The sequence below is a fragment of the Aythya marila genome (assembly GCF_965140915.1).
Source record: "Aythya marila genome assembly, chromosome: 1".
Lineage (NCBI taxonomy): Eukaryota > Metazoa > Chordata > Aves > Anseriformes > Anatidae > Aythya > Aythya marila.
Genome location: NC_139042.1, coordinates 194,173,503 through 194,199,285, shown reverse-complemented (window position 1 = coordinate 194,199,285; position 25,783 = coordinate 194,173,503). Strand labels below are relative to the sequence as shown.

At 37.5% G+C, this 25,783-nt stretch overlaps 1 protein-coding gene across 1 annotated transcript in view; it reads right to left on the bottom strand.

Annotated features, from left to right (window-relative positions):
- RELN (reelin) overlaps positions 1 to 25,783 on the bottom strand; it is a 287,703-nt gene that overhangs the window by 44,762 nt on the left and 217,158 nt on the right. Inside the window, exons 25-40 of the mRNA XM_082777470.1 lie at positions 24,634 to 24,839; positions 23,725 to 23,896; positions 23,137 to 23,337; positions 20,791 to 21,026; positions 18,828 to 18,985; positions 17,666 to 17,873; positions 12,149 to 12,225; positions 10,437 to 10,595; positions 8,473 to 8,661; positions 7,968 to 8,241; positions 6,393 to 6,533; positions 6,120 to 6,297; positions 4,541 to 4,625; positions 3,521 to 3,703; positions 1,966 to 2,137; positions 1,778 to 1,880 (exon numbers count right to left, since the gene is read on the bottom strand). Of these exons, the coding sequence (XP_082633596.1) occupies positions 1,778 to 1,880; positions 1,966 to 2,137; positions 3,521 to 3,703; positions 4,541 to 4,625; positions 6,120 to 6,297; positions 6,393 to 6,533; positions 7,968 to 8,241; positions 8,473 to 8,661; positions 10,437 to 10,595; positions 12,149 to 12,225; positions 17,666 to 17,873; positions 18,828 to 18,985; positions 20,791 to 21,026; positions 23,137 to 23,337; positions 23,725 to 23,896; positions 24,634 to 24,839 (2,742 nt within the window). The remainder of the gene's footprint in view (positions 1 to 1,777; positions 1,881 to 1,965; positions 2,138 to 3,520; positions 3,704 to 4,540; positions 4,626 to 6,119; positions 6,298 to 6,392; positions 6,534 to 7,967; positions 8,242 to 8,472; positions 8,662 to 10,436; positions 10,596 to 12,148; positions 12,226 to 17,665; positions 17,874 to 18,827; positions 18,986 to 20,790; positions 21,027 to 23,136; positions 23,338 to 23,724; positions 23,897 to 24,633; positions 24,840 to 25,783) is intronic.

Genomic DNA, 25,783 nt, shown 5'->3' with positions numbered 1-25,783 from the left:
CTACTGGTATCCTGTAACAAATCATATATGTTTTATACAGAATCTGAGACCTTTTATGACATATTTTTGCATGCTCACTGTTCAAATTAGTCTGCTTTGCTTTCACACAGATATTAAGATGTTCTTTCAGTTTCAGATTGCTTATATAAAAGAATTAGTTGCCTTACAGGATGACTATGTCACATAAAATAAAATATACTCTATTTACTGTGCAATAAATAAAAATTTATTGCAGATGAAATACAAAGCCTGTACTAAAACTACAGAATATTTTGTACTTTTAGATATCTTTGTAGTGAAAAGTAAGTATCTTTCTAACATACTACTCTGTAACAAAAATGTATTTTTAAAGTCCAGTTATATTTAGGACAGTGCATGAATGTTGAAAACATATCCTACACTGAATTTCTTTCATCACTCTTCAGCGCACATGAGAGCCATCAACCTACATTTGACTAGAAGGGTTGTCTACTCATCTGGAAGCTTAGAGCAATGCTTGACCCAATATAGTTTTTGACTCTTGAGACACAGAAAGAAACTCTATTGCATTATGCATAACTGCTTCATTTATACTAATGTCTACAAGAATGTGAGTTGAAGTCACTTAACTTCCTTAAAACAATGTTCTTACCACATATGGAAGTATGTATGGAGATTTTATGAGGTTAATGCCCCAAAGACTTATGAATATCTTAAAATGACCGCAAACATTTTTGTTCTACAGGCACTAATCTATATTTTAAAACAGAAAATGGTTTACCTTCAATAATTTATGAAGTAGTTGCATGACAAACTGAAGCATGCATGAGTACACAGCTAAACCAAGTTTTCTTGGAAAACTCTTAGTATCATTTCTTTAATTGTTTATAAATCAATATCATTTGCTGTTTGCATGCTAGAGCATGCTACATCTTTGTTAAAAACAGCCTTGTAATTGTGGCATGGCAATTTACATGAAAGATTCTTTCACAGTATCTTAAGAACAATAAAATGACTTCTCTAAACAAACACATAGTAGGCTGAAAGGTTACTCCCATCAGTGGCTGTCCAAGCCAATGCTCAGTTTAGGTTTTAGGATAAACCAGAAGCACAGTTTAGTTTAGACTAGGTGTTGTCATTGGGAGTGTCTGCTTCCACTGATTATATAAGAAGCATGAAAAATATGCTCCTTAGTCATGACATTTAGATAACTCCCTAAGATGGGATGAATTCAGGCCATTGTGGCAAAGAATAGCTTCCACTAGATCCTTTATGAAAGCATGGGCAGAAGCAAAAGGAAAGCAGAGGCTTGGCTTTCAGAAAGTACAGCCAGTGCAGTAAAGCTAGCCTGCAGGAAAATGATTTCTAGTGTCACAGATGAACTTATAGCTCCCCACTGGGCCAGATCATGAAAATATTTCAACTGCACAGTTATACTGAGCAGGTTGTAAAGTAGCAATCTAGACTTTCATTACATTGTGGTGCTCATCGTCTTGTCTGCCAGTGGGGACTCTCCAACTTGTAGGCGTGTTATCAGTGCAAGTATATATGAATGGACAAAGTAGTAAATTAGGCAAGAAAACAGGAGACTGTGAGGCAAAATTTTCCTTATCTGTGTGATAAAAGCTTCAGGATACACCCACAAGAGGGAAAGCAAAATCAAAATAATTACAGGGGAAATTAAAGAGGCTTCTCTGCCAGGCAATCACAAAGTGCTGGACAAACATGCTGAAGAGCAGAACCTGAGAGAACAGAATGCCCTGAGCAAAATGCCAAGTAACTTTCTGAGGATAAGTACCTCAAATTGGATTACAGTGTTTTCATTCACACTTAGATCCCTTGTTGTAATGGAGTGTTCTCCTACTTCATTCGAAACAAATACCATAGCTGAATCTTCCTCACTGTGAAAAAAAAAAAAAAAAAAGTATTTTAGGATCATTTTTTCCACAGTCACTTTTTTCTAATTTATTGCTGAGTGATGCTTACGGAGCCCCCTTAGATGAATATGGGCAATAAAGCCCAATGTTTCCACCAGGATAGAAAAACCAGTTGTCCTCTTTGGGACCGAAGTCAAAGGTATCCAAAAGGATCACGGGATTTTTAAGGTTATTTCCATCAATAATGAAGTCATCTATGATCCATATTTCTTCCTTTTTGCCTACAAAGAAAAGGGTAACATTCCTATTAACACCTAATAAAGCTATTATTAAAAAGCAGACTAGTGGCTGATATGTATGTGTTACACTGAAAAACGGGTGCTAAAGGAGAGGCTTCACAGGCAATCTTTCCATAGTCCCCTTACTACAGAATTAACTTTTATTTCTGTAAAATGTACAGAAGTCACAGGAAACTGAAGAGTGAAAAACCTATGCTAAGCAAGTATCTTCCACTTAAATCACATTTACTTTGAAACTATATCATCAGTGTCATCTTTAGCTAAGAATCAGCTAAATAAGCAGCTGCCTAAAAGGATGATTTCATTCTACAACTTTTTTCCTTGCACTCAGCAGCCTGTATTTGCCAACCAAGAGCTCTTTGAAAGAAACGGAAACTCTGAGTGACCTTCTTTCAAATGGATTATGAATTCAAATGTGTTGCAAAATTAGTGTTTGCAAACTGGAGAGAAAAGATTAGATTGCCAGATCTTTTGTGTAATTGAACTTTTTCTTCATCTATCTAAAAGCTTTTCTGTTGATCAGAGAAAGTTAAAGGGCTTCTTTTATGTGAAATTTGTAATTAAAGATGATTTCTACAAGAAAAGTTTAGTTAAATGTTTTAGACAGGACCCATCAGAAACATGAACTGGAACTGGATTCTTAGGTCTGGATTTGAATTTGCTTTTTTGTTAGAGGTATGCTAGGTATTTGTCTGAGTGGCATAAATAATTGCTGTATCACCAGGTCTAAATGACCACTGGAATTTGTTAAGAGTCCTTAATGCCAACTCCTGCTAAGAGATGTGCGTAGAGAAACTGAGAACAGAGGACAGTTTTCTTCAGCTGGCATATGTCCTCTAATCAGGAGGAATAAGCTGTGTTCCTCTTGTGGTTTTCTACAGTCCTTTACAATTTAATCCAAAGATTAACTGCTCAGTACATTCTCTTTCTAAATGCTTTTTTAATGCCTAGTTAATTCCAAGCAAGGTGGGCCCAATTCCCATTTACACACGAGACACTTTTTTATAATGTGAGTATTGTAATGGGGCCTCAGTGTAAAGGAGAATCAGGTCTATTAAAAATAATGAGGATAACCTCTGTGAACTGTATTGGTGTTGCTTGATCTCCCAAACCCTCCAGGGTCAAAGGAGATACTCTTCTGCACACCACCAAAGGTATTAGGTTAAGGTACTTTCACTTTAAAACATACAGAAACTTCATAAGAACTGTAAATATAACCTTCTGATAGTTTTAATGGAAGGTCTTGAAACATAAGAAAACAAGATTTAAGAGTCTCTATTCTTGTTGAGTCCAAAAATCCATCCTCTGACAGATGCTAAGCTTTGCAATTATGGATCTGGAGGCCCATGGGTGTCTATTCCTTACCATTGTTGTAAGGTTGCCAGAGTCTGAAACGTGTGGCATTGCTTTGGGCTGTGTAGGGCAGAGGAACATTGATAAAGAGGACATCTGTAGTCTGTGTGAAGTAAAACTCATCTATCAGGTGCCAAGTGATGCCACCATTGACAGAATACTGCAGCAGAATAGAATGAGACCTCTCAGGGGTACCTGGAGCAAAGAGGATGTGTTCATTATAAATTGGCTTTAAAAAACACTAGTGCAAAAACATTTCTTCAAGTGCAAATATCGTTAGCTTACTCAGACATCTATTACATAGCATGAACTAGCTTTTATAGCTATTTAAGCTGTTGAGAAGTTTTATGTGTATTAAACACATAAAAATCCCTGTGCATTCCTGTGCTTTTCTGTCTAGAATATGCTAATTAATTAGGGACTAAATTTGCATTGATGTTTGTTATAAGTACAGGCAAAGTTCATTTACTTAGATAAGAAGCTGTATCAGTGTTATATATGTATATATATGTGCATATATATATATAGAGAGAGAGAGATCAGAACAAATCAGCTCCTTCTTCCACATATTTTTCGGCAATTCAGTAGTTATTTGCTTGTTGTTCCTAGGTACCAGACATTATTATCACCACCTGTAGCACTCACAGGTAGACACAGCTTTCACTACTTTACCTCTTGTGAATCAAGTATCAAAATCCAGCCTTGTGCCTTCAGCTATTCCTGCCTTTTAGAACAATAAATTTAGTCATCTTATTTTTTAATATTTTGGCAGGGATCATATTTAAAAATATTTTCAAGACATAATTTTGTAAAATAAGTCCTCACATAGATTTTGCTTTTAAACATGAACTATTGGGTATATTATTGTTTTGGGGTATGTTATGGGTTTTTTTTGGCTAATATTTTTTTCCTCTCTTTTGCATAGAAGTCTTAAACAACAGTAGTTGAAAATGTAAATCTATACCATTTTCTGTGGTACTACTTTATAGGGATAAAGCTAGAGAAGTGATAGGAAATAAACAGTGATCTTACCTTTGGCTATAAATTTAAATGAAAACTGGATGTACACAGTATTAGTGCAATCTAGATCTCTTGAAACCAGCATTCTCAGTCCTTCCTGCAAATACAGAATATACAATGTGAATCACAGTTTCCATTATTGAAGATTCTCTGCAACTTACTGTTGTATGGATGTTGTCTGTTACTGACTGCTGTGGCAGCAAGAGAGGTAGCTCTGTCCCTTCTTTTTCCCAGGCTGAAAATTAGAATAGTGATAGCCTTGGCAAAGTGATCCATATTAATGGAAGGTGCTAGATATAGGTCAGTGCAACCTTGAGAGGCACAGCTCCATGATCAGGTACAGACACAGGTACAGCTCATTCAGCTCGTGCCCTGAATCACCAGGATGTCATCTGATCTGCAAGCACTGTAGTTGATTTACTCAGATATTCAGTCCAAGCTCATATAACCATTCTTTTGGTGAACCTGAGCACCATAATTTTCAAGGAGGAAGTCTCCCCTCTAGGAGCTCTTTTCTGTGCCTCCAAAAATAGTTTTTATACAAATATCCTCTTCTGTGGTAACCTCTTGACTTAGGAAGGCATGGTGCCTTTTCCTATAGTAAGGAAAGAGACTGGTGGGAAAAGTCATAGTGACCTGTAAGGACCCATCTGTCTCTACAGATGAGCTCAATGCTTAGTGGATCCTGGAGACAGACCTGTTCTGCAGAGGATCTAGCAAACTCCACCTCACAGAGCTTTCCTCTTTTTCAGACCCCTTCCCCCAAGGAACAACTTGCAGGAACAACCAAGCCAAGTTTTGGACAATTCACAACCTCTGATTTATGATTTAGATTATTTAAGGAGGTTGAACTGGAGTCTAGGTTTTGAAAAAAAAAATGTATAAAAAAATAAATTCTACACGTGAAGTTATTAAACTTTGCTTTTCAAGGGCACCTAAATTCACCATGTCAAATGAAAAGACTTGTGGAAGCTTAAAATTTGTGTTCTTATCTGAACAAAAGTCTTTTATGGGGAGAAATATTTATCTGTTTTGTTGAAGAACTGAGAAGTTCAGAAAACATGGCATTTCCTGACCTTTTTAGACCTTTAGTTAAAAACAAACTAAAAACCCCTCCTTAATGAGCTAAAAACCTTTTAGAAGATACAAATAAGTAAACCACATTCTAACTACACAAACATTGAATACCTAGACTACAGTGATCAATATCATTCAAAATATTCAAAAATCAGTCAGAGGATTTCAAGACAGACATCACAAATTGCAGTGAGAACTGTATTTCCAAATCACTCACTTGGCCTCAAGAATCATAACTGCAGAGTTTCATTTTTTTCCTTTGGAAGTTAAGGAGGAATTTATAACCAAAAACGATAACAACAAACAAACAAACAAACAAATGTTTGTTCATAAAAACAACTATAACAAACATGGTGCATGTTGTTTAGGGCAGATAAACATGATAAAAATGAAAATGTCAAATTCTAGCCTAAAGACTTTGAAACAAACTTATGGAGGAAACAACAAAAAGCACTTTCTCTTCCTAACTCTACTGGTTTTTATTAATTTTTTTTCAATGTAATGAATTTCTGACCCCTTTAAAAATGAGAGCTGTTCCAGACTTGATGGTGTCACCATTCAGGTTTCCCCTCTCAGCACCATAGACCTCAGGCCAAAGGTCTGGATGCAAGTTACCATTGAAATCATCCTTCAGGACAGATGGCAGAGGAATGACAGGGACACAGTATGGACCACCAAAGCCTCTGTCACACCTAGCAACAAATTCAGAGGAAAAGGTATTATCCATCTGGCCTAGATAAAACACAACATCTTTTCTACAAAATATGGAAAGTAAGGTGCTACTTACACACAACGATCTGCATCACAGATGCCGTGGCCTGAGCACATCCAAGGGCATCCTGTAGCCAAGATCACATTATCAATAGCCCAAGAATCAACACCAGAAGCATAGTTGTATTGAATCCATCTGAATCGTGTTCTGGGAGAGCTAGAAAAAATAGAGTGAATGTATTTCAGGCTTCAAAATGTTTCCTCCACAAAGTGTTATGCAATAAAGAAAGTCCTGTGGACCTCAGGAGAACAAAAACATTTTAATAGCACAACACTTTGTATTTGGAAAAGATTTATATTCCATCTGAAAATGGAAGTTTCAATTTCTCAGATGAGTTTTCAGGCAAAATTCCAGATCTAAAGGAAAATGTCTGAAGTGAACCAGTGTTGTGACTCTACCTGGTTAGCAAAGTGGTTGAGCAGAAACTATCAGCTTTACTACATTCAACAGCTCTATAAGTTGCTAGTAGAGTTGAAACAATATAAATGCTTCAGAAAAGTAATAAGTAGTGAATTTATATTTAGTGTTATGTAACGAAAAAAAGATGACATGCAGTCATGTATATTTGTGTAATAATGTATGAATATATGTACAAACATGCACCTGCACACACGCTATGGTAAACGCTGACTGCCTTACTATGCTCAGATGGGGAAAATACTTTGGAAAAAAAAATCTGTCAAAATGGTATGGATTAAATAATTTCATAGTTGTTCAAGCAGGAAATGTTCTGTGGAGCTGATCCTAGAGCAACACACTGGGAAATACCCTGTGACTTTGACTGGGTCAAGCTATCTTCATACTTGTGAAGAAAATTATGGAAGAATCTTCTTGGATGTAGATGTATGGTTCTGTGAAGTGAACTATGAGATTAGAAACCAAGACATGAATTGTAGTCTCTGTTCATTTACTGTGTCCATTTTTACTACAATATTTTCAAGGTGGTGGAATTTACAGAGATAATGTGTAGGGTGCTTTTAAGAATCATGGAACTATTCAGAGTAATGGTAAGTAAGATTATTGTCATCTGTTATTTCTGAACTAGTGCATGGTTTTATTCAGAGAGATGGATGTCAGCTTATCTGCCACATTCATTTACAACAATGTGATATTACTAGGAGGCAGGCAGAACTCTCCTCCTAGTCAAAAGGGTGGAGGTGGCACATCCAGTAACATGCATTTTGACTTGCTGAATGCTGCGATTAATGTGCCTAAATCTTGGATGACAAATAACATTATTACTTATGTGAAATGACAGAATATACCCTTATATGAGGGGATGGGTCAGTGCATTCTCTCTTCTTTCTTACTTGGTAAATGTTAGAAAAGCTTAATTTAGAATTCCTGTTCTTGATGCCACAGATTGTGGGCAAGACTTAAGAATTCACTGATCAAAATTTGTTACTTAAATTCCTGCAGTTCATATTATATCTGATGAAATATTTTGAAGTGAAATTTAAAATCCTGATGACGTGTCAACACACATTTAATAATTTAAAAGACATGCAGAAAATTCCCAAGCTAGGGGATGTTTGCTCAAATTAGATCAGTAAAATCTGTATCATGCTAAACAGCTAGAACAGTGCTCACTATGTTGCAGGTGGAAGGTAGACCGTAATTCTCTTCCAATTTTGGAACCTTTCTGAAGTGTAGATGGAGCTCTCGGTGTAGTGCTGACAGCCGATGGTTGGAGGCACACACTCCTCTGTCACCAAGTGCCAGTCCCTCCCATTGTTTAAAGAATACTGCAGGTGGATGCTATGAGAATTACTGTATGGCTTGCTGCAACCCATGCTTAGCTCAAACTGCAGGAAAGTAGAAGCTGATACATGAAAGTCCCAAGTCTCTGCAAAACGAGGTTTTCCTAATAAAAGAGAGAAACAACAAAAATGAAATTGAATGCCTTATGCATGTGCTTTCAGTACTGTCATTCAGATTTGTTATCTGCATTTTCACCTCCTTCTTTTCAGCTTCTCTTCCTTGCAGATTACTATATACTCAAACCTCTGAATACCTCCCATATTGTAAAAACCTGACCCACACGGAATTTACAAAATAGGTGCATACAAATGTAATAGTGCTTGGTGACACATACCGATGTTTTCACTGAACATCAGAGCTGTATCCATAGACAGGCAATCGATGTCTACTTGACCCCCTTGTATTCTGTACCAGCTTGCTTGTAAATCCACAGTTCCATCAAATTTATCCTGGAAGCCAGTTTGAGAGCTGTCATTCATCCCTATAAGCACATCATCCAAAGCCCACTGAGCTGAATGCTTCCCTATAAAAAGCAGAATGGGTGAGTTAGTGGAGTTCCTGTTAGTTATTTTTTTATAACCGTATCCTGCATTCATGTAGTGAGTTGTGCTCAGTCACATAGACTGACCACGGTTAAACATGGCTAACACATTGCTCAAGGATGAACCTGGACTCTAAAATGTTTCTGCTTCAGCTTCAATGCTTTTATCATCATGCACTCTCCCTGTGTTTGAATGAGACATTTCCTGAGCCCTTAGGTTGGGGATTTCATTTATCAGTCACAACCTTCCTGTTATTCTCCACAGCTAAATCAGAAAGGCCTCTGACTATCTCCCAAATTACCTTTAGATTGGAAGAGGATAGTTTTCTGCTGGCATGCTAAAAATGTTGTCGTAGTGTACAATCACTATTGTACCCTTATAGAAGAAGAAGGAAAGACTTGATAAATTGTGAGCTCACAACGATGTGCCAGGACTTACGTCTTGCCAACAAGAGGAACACGGGTCATGGCTGATAAGGCCGCTCTGCACTGAGTTATGTCAGACAAAGGACAATCTATGAAGGAGCTAACATCTGTAATGAGGAGTGGTTGTCACCTGTGGGCACTGGTATGGAAGCTTGTATTTCAGTCTCTCGTCACAAATTCTCTCTCTTTCACTGAGATCTAGAGGACTGCTGTCGGGTAGCCTTACAGTGACCACTCTCAGAAGAGATGGATGTCACCTTGTTGCCTCCAAAGGCAAGCAGCAACCAGCAGGACATAGGTAGAGAGCAACAGGTCTGGCATCTCACCACTAAACAGTGCAAACAGCTATGGCAGAATGATGGTCTGTGGTGCACCAATTCCTGCTCGGCATTTTTCTCAAATGAACTGGCTTTGTAGCTAAATCACATCCTCTTGTCTTGTCTATTCTCTTCCCTAGTGAGGACAGTTAACTCCAGCACATATATTGTACAAAAACGTACGAATAAAAACAGCCATCAAAATGATAAATGATATCCAAGAAGCTACATCCCATAATTACCTGACTGTAAGCTATGTTCTTTTCTCCCCAGGGAGCTGCTGTTAAAATGTGCTTTTCTGTGTGTCTGAATATCACCTTCTATTTCCTGCAGGGAGCCAGGAGCTCCTGCCTTGCGCAAAGGTGAAACACTTAATAAGGACACTTTTACTAGTAGCAATGTGCCACAGTGCAAGGTAGGAGCTGTGATGGTGGCTGTAGCTATCAGTCAGCATCAGGGCTTTACTTTCATCTGAGGATGCGGGAGATATCTGAGTGGGCTTTGGAGGTGGAGCAGAAGTAGAGGCATGGGGCTCTGGGTATGCAGAGATGTTAATATAGGCAGTTCTGTAATATAGGGAATCCTATGATTCTATGAGATGGGAGCCACTACGTAGGCAGGTTCAAGGCTAAGTTATACCTCTTCTTCCAAATTAGATGAAAAATGAGATGTGTACGCCATTTGACATCCCAGGTCACTCTTTACTCAAGTACATCCTCTCATCTTATTAAAGCTTTTCTGTGTAGTCTTTTCCCCTCTCAGCATCTTTAGTTTAAACTTGGCTTTTAAACAATTTTAATCTTAAACCCCATATTCTGCTTGGGTGCTAAAGAAGAAAATTATGTCTGTAGCATGACCAAAGAAAGACTAAACATGCACTTACAACATCCAATCTGTTCACCACAACGTATTTTTGGTAACCTGAAGTTTCTGCAGCACATGCCCATGTGGAGAAGCACTCATGCTTGGGTTGGATAAAAGCATTTAATGAATTCTTAGCATGGCATTGCATACCGTGTTGTGGCTGCCACCACCTGAAAGCTGTGGCAGGGGTTTTGGCCTCCCGAGGTAAGTCTATCGAAACAACCTGAGGTTCCAGGTATGACATGAAGTCCAGCTCTCGCAGTAAATGCCAGGTGATCCCGTTATCATTTGTGAATTGAACCACGAGACCTGTAGTTAAAATTAAGCAAGGCAGTTAGTTTGACCGGGCAGAGAAGAGGGAGGCAGCTCTTCAAGCCTGTGCTCAGGAGTTGCCAGCCCTTATCCAGTGTACACCACTGGCGTTGAGTGTGTCTCCCCTATCCATTTGGCATTTCCTGGTCCAGGAGCATTTTGTGCTCAAGACCTGTTGCAAACATGACATGGGCTCACTGTCTGCTACATGTTGTGTTGCTTGTCTTCACCAAACTCAAAGGATCAAATCTTTTACTTAGTGAGGGGGTAACGTGCCTTTCTTAATGTATGTGGAATATTCCTACAGTTTGTGTGTGACACTAAGTTGTAATTCTTATAGCTGGGCTCCCCATAAGGGGTAGTTCACAATGTTTGTACTACCTCTGCAAACTTAAAGCATCTTTAAAAGTGAATTACCATGATGTTTAAATATTTAAATATTTTAAGGTATTTGGATCTTACACACATTATGGTAAATACTAGCACATAGCAGAATTTTGAAATCACTAATGAGCTCATCACAAGGGATGATGCAAGAAAGAAGCACTTTCTATGTATATTTCTCCTATTAAAACTCTTTTATACTGGAGTACTTTCAAAGATAACATATTTTCTTGTGTCTTACAGCAGTGCAAATGAGAGGAGAATCAAACCCTTACTGTAATCTATGCTGAAAGATGGCAGTTCTGAATTGGTGTCAATACAAATGCCATACACCAGGAAACAGTCCATTGATGTTAAATGGTTTATAATGAGAGAAGAACAAGGTTTTCTCAGTAACAGAATTTCTCAGTGATTAGTGACTTCTGTCTTCATGCAACTACACCACTTTACATAGAGAATCTGCTCCCAAAACTCTGTTGATGCTTTCCAAATCCAAATATCATTCCCGACTCCATCACAATAATTCTAAGCATGTAGGTAAAATAAGAGAGGATGCAGCTGGGAGAGATGAACTTATTCACACTAAACATATTTCCTGCTGCAGCTTCATAATTTTGTGCTTCAGGTAAATTATACATGAGAATGGGTTGAAAGGCAATCTTTTATCAGACCCACTGATGGAGATGAAAACTGAGTAAGCTTTCAGGCACACAACTCTTCTTCAGGTGAGATATGGAAGTTGACAAATTTATCCTGAACTTGAAGTTTATTCCTTGTGTTTCAAGGAATGAAACCTGAAGAAAGTCCTGTGTACTTGTATATTTGCCTGTTTTCCAACATTTTCAAGTAGTTTAATAGAAGCAAATATACCTCTTCTCTTCTTGCCAATCATGTCTTAAAACATCACAGCTCGAACAAATTTACTATTACTAATAGAGCACCATTAGGTTTGGTGAGCATAAATATAAATAAAAATATGGGATAAAAGTAAATAGACTTCTTTTTAATTGAAAGTTAACTTATTTATCACTTAAGAAAAGTGAAGGGTTAAATGAAAAATGTTAAAAATGAAACAGACTTTCTCATTTTGTAGAGAGAGTAAAAGGTAAAAGCACTACAGAAGACCCCAAGTACAAAAAGCTTATTATAAGGAAAAGAGGTTTTACCTTCATTTCTGGCTCTTGGTCTGTTGCAAGAGTTGCCAGAAGCCTTGCTTCCAATTTGTACATAAAATTGAACTAGCCTGTTAAAAAAAATATCAGATTAGAAGAGAAGTGCAATTATCTTCTAATAGCACAAGGTTAGTTAGGATAACTCTCTTCTCCTTAACTAATGTGGCATTTTCAGTTAGGTCATTATTTCAGGCTTATTGATCAGGCAGTGATCCTACTGAAATCAAGCATTGCCATAGTAAAGAGTAGGGGACCCAAGACAGAAGTTGATGTTGTTTATTGATCCTTTGCCTAATAAATATATTGTTGAACTGAGCAGGAAACTTTAAGAGATCCTTCCTTCACACAAAGATGCAAAAATTCTAAAGCCAAATCTGCAACTTACATCGGATCTTACCTTGATCTCTTCTAACTGGAACCTGGTTTAAGCCTTAACAGACAACATTAGAGTTTAAATGGAGTTATTACATCCTCTCTAAATCACCAGTCTCTTTTTGATTGTTAAATTGTTAATGTAAAAAAAATGTCAGTAATAAGAGTTCATGGGATGTTTTCGTGAACTAGTAACTTGGAGAATGAATCTATATATTTTAATTTCATTGAATATTATCTTATGTTATGAGACAGGGAAGAAATGTTCCTGATCTGCTTTCTTTGTATCTTCCCCGTAGCCATTTCTTTTATCACTTCTATACTTTCTCCTCCTCCTTTCTATGGTAAACCATGGCAACACTTTCATCCTCATGATAGTTTTTCCATATCCTTGATTTTTCCCATAGTTACTTTCTGAAACCCTTCTAAGGCTGCAACATGTCTTTGAAACAGTGTTTCTGCTTTAACTGACAGAATTTTGGGCAAGCCTGGAACATCCCTATCTAGCTATATTTGAATTAATAATTATCCCATCCTTGTGCCCCAAAATCTTGTCATTTTTATCACAGCGATGCCTTGCTACACTTGTTGAATTATTATTTTTAATTGTGAATCTGAGGTGTCAGTGTAGTTTACATTTTCCTTTAGACGTGCACTGTTTTACTAGTAACAACAATTTATTTTAATTAATGTCCTGTTGCTCACTCACCAAATTTCATTACATATTTCTGACATTTGTCTGAGGCTTCTCTGGTCATAACTAATGTAAAGAGCAGTGACATGACTGAAAAGGCCATTGCCCCCTCATCTACTCCTTCACACGTCCTGCATTGCACACCTCAAACAACGTCAGAACTGAGCAGGGAACATGGGCTCATACCTGCCCTGAGCTTTTGCATGCTGAAAGTTGGCAAGGCCATTCTCCTTCCTTTTTCCTAGCCAGTTTTTGACTTATGATAATGCCTGCCTGTTGTTTTATTACAGTACTTGCTGATGTGATGTTTTTGAGAAGCAATTGCTTGTCTCTTGTGCTGGGAGGCATCTTTGTGGAGTACACAGGGAAAAGTGGGGTTATTGCCAAGCAGGGATTTTGGGGAAAAAAGAACATGAATCAAAAGGAAACTAGGCTTCTTTAATTCTATTGCTTGTAGATAACTTCTTTATTTTAAATACTAGTTTTCAAGGTGAATTTATGTCTCTGTGTGAAGAAAGAATGCTTGATTCGTCACTCAGATAACTCCCCACACGGATAACTCTTTTTGCCTTATGGGATTTGGTTCTAATTTGTACTGACGTCAATAAAATCACAGACAAGCCACAGGACTACAGGCAGAGCCAGTACCATGCAGATATGATTCCAGTTTCACTCACCCACTGCTACATACACATTGTTACGATCCTCTTCTGATTCTAAAGCCAATCACAATCCAGTTCTGTTACTGAAATTGGTATTTTGTATGTGAGATGTTTCGTATACCCATAGGGACTTGACAAGCCAGAATATACTCATCAGTCTCGTTCATGATAGAACCCCATAGCTCAAGAATAGAGTGGTTCACAGTGTTGCAAAGATTAGTTAAATAGGTCCTATTGTTTTCTGCGGCTCTGCTTTCTGAGACAGTATTCTGGCAATAAAACACTATACCGCAACCTCACAGGTGACAAGATTTACAGATAAAATTCTCTTTTATGACTGCCAAATGTAGAGATCAATAAAAAGTAAAACAAACAAAAACAGAAACAAAAACAAAAAACCTTTCTGCAGAAGAGTGAACCAGCCCATCTGATCTGGACAAGTTTGACCCAGAACAACTCTCTGAAATTGTTGCACAGTCATTAGCAACAGTCTGTAATGCAAATAGGAGCCAAGTCAGCTAACAAGCCAGATGTCACTGCTGGAAAAATATATATATTACACAGATTTTATTTAGCTGCCAGGTAGGCACCATGTGCAAATGCTGTCACTGAACAGATAGTGAAGAGTGTCATAAGGGAGAGGCCATCAATATGGGAGGCAGTAGTTCATCAAAATGCATCCAGGTATCATATTGTCAGTCAAGAGGATGAAAATACTGCTGGCAAAATTGTGCCTTTGGCACATTGGGCCATGCAAAAGCGAAGGAAGGAGAGGCTCCAGCAGGTTTCTGAAGTGCAAGCCAGAAAATGGTCTAGGTGAAATGAATTTTAACACTTTTATTACAGTTCTCTTAGCAGTATGGGGTACTCTCTTCATGTCTCTTAAAAAAAAAAAAAAAAGTGTAATCAATTATGTAAGGAATAAGCAATGGTTGGGCAAATAAAGCTTAAGAATATGAAAGCACTTGTATGTGCTAGACATGGAATGCATGTTGGTAGTCATTGGTTTGTGGGAACAAACTTTAGTTTTAAATGCTTTTTGTGTTAAACCCAAGTTTAGGAGTGTGCTGCTAGGCTGCTCCCCTAAACAGCAGAGCATGGGCTGACAAATCTTGACCTCTTTGCAGCAAAGTGAACAAGGAGGAGTGTGCCCTTCTCCTCTGGGAAGATAAGGTTGAGAAGGAAAAGGTCTTTGTATTTTCTACAAAAATGATCAAGAATTCTTTGCATTCTTTGCGTAAAATGTACCCCTGGCATACAAAAAACTGTAACTGAAGCAAGATGATACAGACCACGCATGGTAGGTAGGTCTGCGGGAACTGGGAATGAAAATCAAACTTTAATGTCTTGCAAATTTATTTATTTATTTATTTATTGCTATTCTGTGCCTGATTTAATGAAATGAGATCTTAAAAGGTCCAGGAAAGTATTATTAACCTGAAAAATAAGAAGCTTAAAACTCTACTGCAGGAGTTTGAGCATTCCTATTCACAACCTTAAATCCACATATCTTGTGGTATGTCTTTAAAGATATATTTTTCTGCTGTTTACTCAATCACCAAAACCCCACAACCAAAAAACCCACTCACAATAAAAGATAACTGTGCAGGGTCTAAGATGACCCCTAATAATATAACCTAATTCTATACAAAGCATTACTGAATGCAAAAAAATAATACCAAAAAGGGAAAAAGTGCTTCATTCTAATCTCCTCTTTCAAGTGACATTAATTTTAGCTGCAATAACAGAAAACATTTCTAGGAAGGAGTATAATTTTGTTTTATGGGTCTTTCAGTTAACCCCTCACACTCTCACAAACTTATTCTGCCCTTGCTTCTAGGAGAAAATATCTAGCTAATGTTACAGACAGTCGCAAACATTAAAGTGGGATGTATCTGTTCTAATCAAGGTGTTTAAAGGCTGAATGTTACATGACCAGCCCAGATTCCCTTAGAAATAATGAAAAAAATACACATTTCCAGAAAACAAAGCATTGGCCTTTGTTAGGTCCTATTTCATTGCCCTTTCAAAGTAGCTATTTTATCTCCTTTGAGCATATAAGAAGCTGGGGTAATTGCTAAGGTGCCGATGTTCTAGAACAGCTGCATGAGCTGGATCCTGCCCTTGAACACATGTGGCCAAAGTAACTAAAAAATCCATGTTTGTCCCATTTGTGCTTGAGATGATTGGTATTTTTGTTCTTTCTTGTGAGAGAAGTGCTAGTTTATTTTGCCAAAATAATCAATCTCAGCAGGAGAGCAGCTCACTGACTCAGAACAGGGATCTTAGTTGCTCTTGCCAGAAGGTGTCCCTCTGTCCTTGGGGTAGTTTTGACACCCCATGTTTTTGACATCTCATGCATGGGGTAGTTTTACCCCATGTTCTCGTGCAAAATCGAAGTAATGATAGATTGAGAAAGTCAAGAAGGAGCATTGTGCAGTACTTTATAAATTCTTTTTGTGTTTTAAGGGGTTCAAATTCTATAAAAATGCAAAGGCATAAGTATCTGACATTGAAAGTGGTTTCTGAATTTGAAAGCTAAAGAAAATCCTTTTCTTTTTAAAGAAGATTTCTCCAGAAAAGAAGGAATAACTAAAAAATGTAATTTGAACATAGACTTCTTGATGGTATGGCTACTTTCAAAATTATACTTCAGAGTATTAATGATATGAGATTTAAAAAGAGAGTGACACAGAAAATGCAATCAGATATTTCCAGAGTTCCAGTATTTGCCAAAAGCATATTTGTAAATCCATAAATTAATTTAATTATTAAGGCATTTAAGTTATTATATATCAAGTATTTGTCAGAGGAGATTTTGACAGATAGGCAGGACACAGAGGAAGGGCAGTTGCTGCTGTGTTGCTCTGTGCTGTGGAGCAGCTAAGGATGTCCCCAAAACCACAGGACCCATACTGCCCTAAGGAGTGCTACTTGGCTGAACTGGAGAAGGGGAACACTAATTTGTGGCAACGCTCTTCTGAATGATCCCACGAATTAAATAATGCAACAACTCAGTGCATAACTTGCTCTTGGAGCAGTATTTGACAGGAGAAATATATTTTATTAAACTAATGAATGTAATTGTAGGGTGGGCAAGATTTCAGGCACATGATCCCTTATAAAACTGGACAAAGCATCTGCGAACTCCAGGATAAATAATAGTTAGAATTAATTGTCCTTAGTTTATCCTAATTACATTAATCAACTGGACAATTTGAGAGAAAAAGGGTAATTACTATCAGTGGAGCACAATTCGGTAGTAGCACGGAGAGAGGTGGAAGCTTGTTAGCCTCTTGACTGCACAGAAACAATTCATATTACATTGTTTTACACTTCTTACAAGTGGACTAATTCATAAATTCAGGAAAACCAACAATAGCTCATTTGCTATGGTATCAGCATGCCTGGAATTCAATGGCATCAGTGGAAAGGGAATTTTTCTGTCTGGATACTTAGGTTTTGTGCAGTTTCAAGGCCACATCTGCCTGGCCATCTAGAATACACTGCAAAACCACCTTCCCAGAAGGGTGAACAGATCACATTTTCTACTCTGCTATTCCATTCCATTTCTAACCTAATCCCCCTCTGGAAAAGGAAGTAGAAGGCCAGAATGAGTAAAAAAAAAAATAACTTCCCTAAGATTTCTTGTATGGGTTGTGATTACCAGAAAACAAAACAAAACAAAACAAAACATTTCACAGCTTCTCTTGTCTATGCTTGTAATAGGGGAGAAGAGGCAGCATTAACACACAATTGTGAGAAGCAGCACTGATGACTGACCTGATATTTGTAGTGTCCAGAGGAACAGTCCTTGCCTCCCTTTTACCAGGTCCATTGAAGTACAGAGATTTTCCATCACTGAGCACGCCACAGCCTGTTCCAACCTGACCTCCTGTTATCTTGTACCAGAGAGGGCTTAGCTTCCTCTCAAACCTGTCGAACATCTCACTGTGGTTAGGCACATTAGACACACAGGTTCCATGTGATGCTTCAAGAAAAGAAAAATATATGGGAGATGTTTTGTTGAAACTGTGCTGAAGAGAGTAAAGGTCAGATATAGAAAATTGACAAACATTTCTATTGTACCCATGCAAGAGAAAGTACCATATTTTTTTTTCTTTTTTTTTTTTTTTTTTTTTTTTTTCCAGAAAATGCCATGACAACAGTACTGAACCTTTTTAAGCCCTCTTTATAAATTTTTGTAGGCAGAATAAGCCCTCTTCCATTAAACTCTAAGATGACTTATTCCACTAGGTGAAAAACAGACATGCTTTATACTGATAAGATGTTTTTATGTAAACAGAAAAAATATTATACTTTTAGTTCTTTTTAAACACATTGAACAAAAGAGGATAGCTTATTGCTTTGTTGGGGTAGAGGGTTGAAAAGAGTGCAGTATGCAACTGGTTGTGTCAATCTCTGTTTCTTCACTGGGTATTTTTTGTGTGTGTGTGTGTTTGTTTGTTTGTTTCAGCATAAAAGCCCCAGAAACCACAAGTGAGCAGAATTTTTTCGCAGAAGGGCCTGTCAGAACATATGTTCCTTCCTGGTCCCATGCCATCTGATGGCCAGGGGACTCAAAACCAGCAGCAATTCATTTGAAGATGTTCCAAAGGTTTTTAAGCAGACTTTTTAGTTTATAATATTTTATTTTGTTTTCACTTTCATTGCTAGTCCCTTCCCATTTATACAGATGGTGATGTTCAAAGATCACAGTTGCCACAAACATCACCAGTGTCTCCTGTCTTCAGCTGCTCTGTTTTGTCTGCACTGGACTCCTGTGCTAAATTTTATTTAACGAAAAGATTCTTGCTGGCAGCCCATGAAATTTATGTCATCATGTATTTTCCTGGAATATTGGAGAGGAAAAACAAGATGCTAGGTTTATAACAGCAACTCAGATAGTGTTTACTGTTGTACCATCTAAAAAAGGTTGTCTTACCTGTGTAGCCCAAGTCACAAAAACAGACCCCTGAGACACAGTCTCCGTGACCACTGCAGTAATTGGGGCAAGGCTCAGAAATGTAAACACCGTCTAAGCCAAAAGGAGGCACACTCTTTTGGGAGCTGCTCTCCTGGATCCAGCGGAATCGAGTTTTGCTGTAGAGGAACATGAACAAAAGGCATGATATTAGTATTTCCAGCATTAATACCCACTGTATACCTCTTGTGATCTTTGTTTAGGACAAAGAGAGCCTTTCCTGGATTAGCGAGCTGATGCCTGGGAAGTATTTGTAACATCCTATAGCTTGTGCAACTTCACATATGGATATTTTTTCCACATATTTTGGGGATGTATTTTGATTTGCTCTATTTCTCTGGCCTATATCCACCACTGTGATGCAAACAACAGATCATGTAGTTTTATCAACAAGAGTGAAAGATTAGTTATGACTCTGAAGATGCCTTTCAGTACTTAGTTCAACCTGAACTGCTAATTACATTTTAAAATGCCAGAATTCAGTTTCTTACAGTACTTATGAAAATAACTCAGTAACAGCAGTGATGCAGAGTTTGTTAAATGATGGTATAATTTTGAGTAAAAAACCTTCAAATATAGGATATAGGAAAAATCATCCAATGTCTACAAATAATGTCAGATAAAGTAACCTATGGGATATGTGGATAGAAATACAAAGATTTTATTCTTGGGTGACAACACAAAATTCCTGAAAAATAGCAATCTAATCTCTAACCTCTATAACTAAAACTGTTTCAGGAATTTTGGAGACTTGCTTTTGGGACTTTTTGGATACTACACAAAATTACTCCAGCTGATCCAGTGCATAGGAAATTATTATTGTATAATAATATAACTATTTATAGTTTTAAGTCTTAGTTGAATCATTTTTGGATTCAACAGAGGGGAGAGCTGATTTAAAATCTCATTATCAATCCAGTAGATTAATCGAGATCCTCCTTGCTATTCTGCCTAATGTATAACATGTTTATTGCTTTTTACTTACTGTTCATGGGGATTTGGTAGGTAGGTGATCATCATGTTGGTGCTTTGCACCAGCTGATAAAATGGGATGCTCTCAAGATAATCATGATTTCCAAAGTGACCCATAACAATTCAGTCTTTAACATACTGGGAGCCTCTTCATACTCCCAATACTTAACATTTTTAATGTATTAGCATGAGCTTCTTATTCTTGATCATATTACTGAACATAATGCCAAACAGATTGCTGCTATTGATTCCACACTGCTTGTTTTGGGTAAACCAAATCAGCTGGTGTCAGATCTGTGCGATTTGGCACCTGCTTTTATTGGCTAATTACTGAAGAAAAGACAAACTTGTTACGGTACATGCTGCTATTTCAGTTCCTTGAAGCAAAGGCACTGGTTCCCTTGCTTCACAATATGTTGCATACTGAAACTCCATGCTGGGGCTGGAAGATGAGAAGCCTGTAGCAGGAGAATGGGGCTGAAACCCAGGGGCAACACTAAAGCCACTGACTACAGAGAGACACACAGGAGCCAGCAGGCTTAGGGGACTTCTGCTGCCGATGGCATGCAGTGCAGATAGCAAAGGGTCTCTTTGCCCGGTGGTAAGTGTAAAATTAATCCTGTTGAAATGGCTTATTTGATTCAAGTGACTTATCACCTTCTTGCTGGCTCCCCTGACCCAACTAATAGGCCTAAAGAAAGACAGAACCACGATGAAGAGATTGATGTAAAATTAATATGTTGTGATCCCCTTGTTGTTTTGTAATTTATTTTTATAGATGGTTTGACACCTTAAAAATGGAAAGCTTCTCCCTGTTTTGGAGAGCATAATATATTTTTTTCCCAGACCTGCAGATTTTTAACACTGATTTTACTCACAGCTTGCAATTTTTTCCTAACATAGTCTCAAACAACAGGCAGCTAATTCACCACTAGCTTACGGTATAGAGTACCTGGCTGCAAGGGACCTTGGGATAACAATAGTAATTCTAGTCCAGTCCTCAAAGTCTCCTGTGTGATACACGGTTGGCTCACTCAGCTCACGGGCGCTTCCTTCACATCCTTTTGTGCCTGGAGATGCAGGATAGCAGCCTTCCTTCACGAGTGACCAGAAGAGCCCAGCATCATGGGAGTACTGAAGCAGTACAGGAGCAGAGCTGCTGTATTGGTTAGTGCAGCCAATGTTCAGCTGGAAAAAGCAAAGCATCAGATCTGAGCTGAAGAAACCTGCACTGTTATTTATCATTATTGGCTGCAAAGCACCTTTAACTTTCCATTTTGGAGAGCTTAGCTCTGAACATTTCCTTTGAACCCTGCTGGCAAACAGTGGCTGATGCTTAGAGTCAGAGTCCTACACATACACAACATTTCTCTGTAAAAATTACCACCCTTCATTCAAGTTGCTAGGTTCAGCAAAATGTGCAAAGAACATAACACATTTTTCAAAGGTCCTGCTATGTAGCAGGCCACAAATAACAAGCTCTGCACAGGCACCTGTGTCCCCAGGAGGAAGGGGAAGAGCTGTATCCTCTGATATAACCCACTGCAGTGCACCCCAGTGTGCCAGACTGACTCCAGGGTTCCCCTTGCCTTGGGCTGTAACCCTTGACCATGGCCAAATCATCGACTTTTCATAATAATGTCAGTGAGCTGGCACTGCATTTCTGGTCCCCAGAAATGAGCAAAATTGGAGGCAGTAGAAAAATGAATACTAAAATGTGAAATGAAAACATAACTAAGACAAAAGTCAACCATTTGTTTTGTTTCCAGTTTCATTTTTCAAGCTACTAGAAACATAAGAGTTTTTATATTATTATATTGCAGAAATTCTACTTGAGCTGTAGAATGTGGAATATAAAACAAAATCATTCATCTAAAATGAAATAGTTTTGACAACTGACTGTCTTTGGTTTATCAATGCAAAATTATTCCAGTCAGCTATTTAAAATGGAAATTTCACAAACTCAGGAAAGCATTTAACCATATGTTTAAAATTAAAGAATGCAAATAAGACTAACACATTTCTATGCAGGCCAGTTTAAAACCTTTCCAAAAAAAGAGAGGAATATGAATTAAGGCCTTAAACAATAGAAGAACTCACTGTTTTCTGACACATATTGTTGATGTTCTGTATATTTACATTACATTGCCAATGGCTTCAATGATGGAAGGTGTATGAAATGTTTTTAGGTATTGCTTTTTCAGACTAACAATTTTTGAATTGCTGTTGACCATAAAACTTAGAGAATGAAGACTTAGTTACTGAAGTAGTGGAAAATGGTCAAGAGGCAAACAACATCTTTTCCAGGCTAAATGGTATTTACATATCACAGTATTTTGGGTTTTAGACAGTTTAAGGTATAAAACTGCAAACAATACTCATTTGGAAATTGTACTGCCGTCCCTCAGTTTGTACAGAATTTCATTAGCATAACTTTTAGATAAAATGAAATTTTTTACAAATCCTATTATTTCTAACCAACTTTACTATTTACAGGACTGTGGGAATTATATTTGAAAAGCTGCCTGTAAACAACTGATCTCTTTAATAATTCTACTTGTAAATTATTCAGTGTCTGTATCCACCAATTATGTAAGGACCATGTATTTGTGGTGAGCTCATTAAAATTGCATTGCAACCAACCTCCAGAATTCACCAATGGGATTTCATTATAAACTCAATAAAATTTTGATTAGGGTTCAGAAACAAGAGCTTGTCAAAGCAAATACACTTTCTTTGGAGCCTATATTCTGTTGCACTGTCAGACCACTAAAATTTTTGTAAGCCCTACAAAGAAGAGAATGCTAATTGAAGCCTATATTCATTGACAATAAAAGTAATTATTTGAAAAACCCACACTGGAGTACAGAGCAGCTTGTAAGTACTTAAAGAGTTTAATATACAAAAAATGTACACAAACCACATTGGAGCTTTTGTAGTCGCAGATGGGATAAATCCTTTTTCCCTTGATAGTGCAGTAGCATTTCCTGGTACTGACTCAAATATAATGACAGTCACTTCAACCCACTTGTGAAACTCGTTAACGAACAACAAGCCTTTAAAATTTCTCCAGAGGGGGAAGAAGTTCTCCTGCACCAAGGTTTTAGCTATTCTGTTAGAAAGCAGCATCATATTTTATATTGTATGAATTCATACATGTGTTCTACACATCTTTTTACATAGTCTTATAATTTATTACATTGTTTTGAACTATGACCCAATGACATCTTGCAAGTATTGAATAAGGGGAGTTTCACTGATATTCTGGGATTTGAAGGGACTTATATTTAAGGAATACCTTGAACTGCAGGACATATCCAGGCTTCAGCGTTAAATCTCTAGTCACTGCAAATCGGTCTCCATCTGATTTACCAAACAGCATGGCAGAGGGGGTGGCAGAGCAGAAAGTTTCATTTTTGGTCATCCCTTCATTGGCCAACATTAACCACACACTCATCTGGTTCATAGGGTAATCAAATGCTGGCTTTTCATAAAAGTTCTGTTAGAAAGGAAAAGAAAGGCAAAAAAACAAGTACTATCTCCTTGCAGTGTGGTTCCAGAATATTTTCCCAAATTATCAATTTTCAAATTTTGCGATTTGCTTTTTCTGTGATTGTACAAAAATTGTAATTGTCAAAATTTGCCTTGACTTTCTGAGGAGATGATACATAACTACATTATCGATTGTAAAAATTAGGAGTCTGATGGCATTATGGTAAGAACCAGCTTAGTACTATGCAGAGAGAGACGCAGCTGCAAGCACTACAAATGTCTCTTTAACTATGCTCAATATTTTCAAAGAAAATTGAATTCAAAGAAATTTCTACTAACAGAGAGGACAGCTCCTTTTTCATGGTGATGCCCACAGACGGCTCTTGCTTATTACCTGTGGTAAGGTGGGGTTAACAACAGGAATTATGTGCTTCTGTTTCTCTGACAAAATAATGATGTCATCGATAGCCCACTGATCATACCCTTCCCCTGAAAACACGGGCTGCCACCACCGAAACCTGGTGCAAGGAGTCTTAGCTGCAGCTGGCAGCTCCAGATAGACAAACCTGAAAAACAAAAATTCAGCAGGACTTTAGGGGAACACTGTAGAGAAATGGGAAAAATATCACTAAATAGGAAAAAGAGGCAGGAAAGCCATTTGTCTTCTCAAGAAACTCGTATGTATGATGGATCCTGCTTTCCTGGAAATGGCTGAACATCTGCCTGCCAATGGAAGCACGGACTGTGCTCTTGATTACTCCAAAGGGGTAAACGTTTTGTCTAAAACTAATGTATTGGATGGCCAGGCAATGAAGATTTCAGTGTATACCTGGGGACATGGTTATTTGCTGGAAGTTTCCTGTAATTTTGACAAAGTAGAGACAAAGTAAAGTTAAACAGTTTTATACTTTCAAGTGCCTAGATCACTTTCAAAAAAAAGAGAGTTTGCTGAGTTACAATAGTTCTGGAAATACTGTTCATTGCAAGGCAAAATGAAGAGATGTGAGGATAAAATTACCAACTATGGTAATAGAAATCATGTTAATATCTATGCAATTTCAATTGCAATCTTAATTTGGAATGACAAGCTACCTACAGGTTTTCTAAGGCCCACTTTCATTAGTTTTTTCCTTCATGGTGGCAGGAATTTACTGTGGCAGTCTGGAAAATTTTCTACATAAGGATGGCTTATAAGCATTATAGTTTATAGTGTATTTTAATATTTTCATAGACTCAGAAACAGTTTTCTTAAAGAGATGATGAAGTATGGATTTAACTGATTTATTTTAGAACAAAATTATACCTGGGTTTACTGAAGTCAGAGAAATACATTTCTGCTAGCAGCTGCCAGTTGATGCCACCGTTATTACTGTACTGCAGCAGCACACCTTCTTCTCTGCTGTCTGGTTTATTGCATGAAGAACTGTCTCCTCCTATCTGGATATAAAACTGAACAAAATCCACCCAGGTAGTGTCCAAATCCCAGCTTACTAACTGTCTTTTTCCAGCCTACAATAGAAAGAAAGAAAAGAATTGGTAAAAATAATATTAAATATGTCACTTTTACTACAAATTGACATATTTTAAAGTCAAGCACAGATGAATATTTTAGAGAAACATGATGGACATTGCATTTTGTGTTAACATGACACTTTTTTATCTTTAGGACAATGGTTCTGCTTGGTCTTAATTTATGTCTTAATTTCTCTGGTGTGATCCCACAAGCATTTTTATTATTGCAGACGCAATACTTCAACACAAAATACAACATCACAGCACAATTTCAACACAACTATCTTATCTCTTTCCTTGTTCTCCTGACTCCTTCATGGTACCAAATACCTTCAGAAGACATAGAGCAGACCCTGGGTATCACGAACCAACTAGGGCTAAATGTTTAAGCATTCAGCTTTTATAGAACATAGAACATCAGCTTTTTGATAGAACATAAAGCAGTAAAAAGACATTTCTGGTCTCATTTCTCTTCAATTGTATAGTGTTGCTGAGTCACCTGAAATTATACTACTGATAATGCCTATTGCATTTCACGCAAGGAGAGTATCTCAGAAGCAAGAGTCTGATTTATTTAGTTATTTATTCATTTACCTAGCAATCAAATTCAATTATTTCAGACACTTGCGTTTTATATCCTCATATATTTTAAACTTAAATTATCCTGAGCTTGTCTCTGCCTCATCAAGTTTTAGGTCCTTATAACAGCCAAAAGTACACAGACACACACACACATTTATTTTCTCAGTTGCACTTAGACATTTTCTCTCTATTGTCCCATTGGTCCTCTGTTGGTGAGGATGGGTGACTTCACCTTGAGTTCGCAGTCTTTTTTCTTTTTACATTCATGGCATTCAAGGTACCATTGCTACTTGATCCTCCTCTCTACAGTTATGTGGCATTCATTTCTCCAGCTGCTACCCAGTGCTATATGCACAGAG